Below are 1,154 nucleotides of genomic sequence, written 5' to 3' on the forward strand. Positions count from 1 at the left end.
TATATATATATATATATATATATATATATATATATATATATATATATATATATATATATATATATATATATATATCTGGCTGTGGAGTCTTTTCGGATCATTGAACAGGATGGCTACCACAAATACTGATATCAAATGCTGCTGATTTAAGATCTTTACAGTTCTGAAGTTCTGATCAAAAGAATATCAGGACCGACAATGTCTAGCATTGAAACAATGCCTAACCAAAGTATCTGATCCTATATATTCCCCCAATGAAATATTAGTAAGAAATAACCCAATCCAAGGCCTGGAAAAGATATCCCTTGACATTTCCCCCTTTTAATTGCACAGGATCTGTGCCGGGAGCTTCATGAGAAAGTAGAGATTGTGGATGAAGAGAGATATGATTTTGAAGCAAAGTGTAACCATAACACACGGGAGGTAAGAAGACAGAGAATGGTTCTCATTTAAATTCTCAGATAAAAATAACACATTAATACAAAAAACAAAAAAGTATCATTGTCCGTAAGAAAATATCCAATACAGATTAGATAATAGCTTTATGAGGCAGTCTTAAAGATCATGAACTATTTTACCCATTTTGTTCTAAAATGAATTCTGGCCTATGTTTCTGACTGCAGAATGGGACAACTTAACACAGCCAACTCACTGCAGGACAACTTGCCATGGCCAACTTGCCACAGGATAACCCGCCACAGGACAATTGAATAATTCAATTTAATTATTTAAAATAATTTAAAAATTATTTTAATTTTCATCATTTACATTTCATTTTGTTTCTTCTTTGCATCCTTTCTTTAATGATTCTATTCTACCATTTCTTGGATATTCGTGTAACTCTCGTCCCTCGGCGAGTTGTCCCACGACGAGTTGGCCATGGTAAGGTGCCTTGCGACAAGTTGGCTGTGGCGAGTTGGCTGCAGCAAGTTGTCTTAGACCCTTTTGCCTGCTGGTAACCAGAATGGAGCATTTCTTTGTCTTAAATTGTAAATAGGAACATCTCCAGAATCTTCCATAAGAGCTCTGGATTATTATTTTTAAATATGGATTCCAGGCTAATGTTCTATATATAAAACTTTATATGTTTTCTTGCTTTAGTAGAGATGCTAATTTCCCCCTTATTAGTGGAATGAATAAAATGTGTGCAGACT

At 34.1% G+C, this 1,154-nt stretch overlaps 1 protein-coding gene across 1 annotated transcript in view; it reads left to right on the forward strand.

Annotated features, from left to right (window-relative positions):
* Window positions 1–333: 333 nt before the first annotated feature.
* Window positions 334–1,154, forward strand: part of LOC107300984 (troponin I, slow skeletal muscle-like) — a gene marked incomplete at its 5' end in the record, with an annotated part of 4,765 nt that continues 3,944 nt past the window's right edge. Inside the window, one exon of the mRNA XM_015830259.1 lies at window positions 334–423. Coding sequence (XP_015685745.1) covers window positions 334–423 — 90 coding nt within the window. The remainder of the gene's footprint in view (window positions 424–1,154) is intronic.

This window comes from Protobothrops mucrosquamatus, unplaced genomic scaffold (genome assembly GCF_001527695.2).
Source record: "Protobothrops mucrosquamatus isolate PMUCROS unplaced genomic scaffold, P.Mucros_1.0 scaffold9464, whole genome shotgun sequence".
In the NCBI taxonomy this organism is placed as follows: Eukaryota; Metazoa; Chordata; class Lepidosauria; order Squamata; family Viperidae; genus Protobothrops; species Protobothrops mucrosquamatus.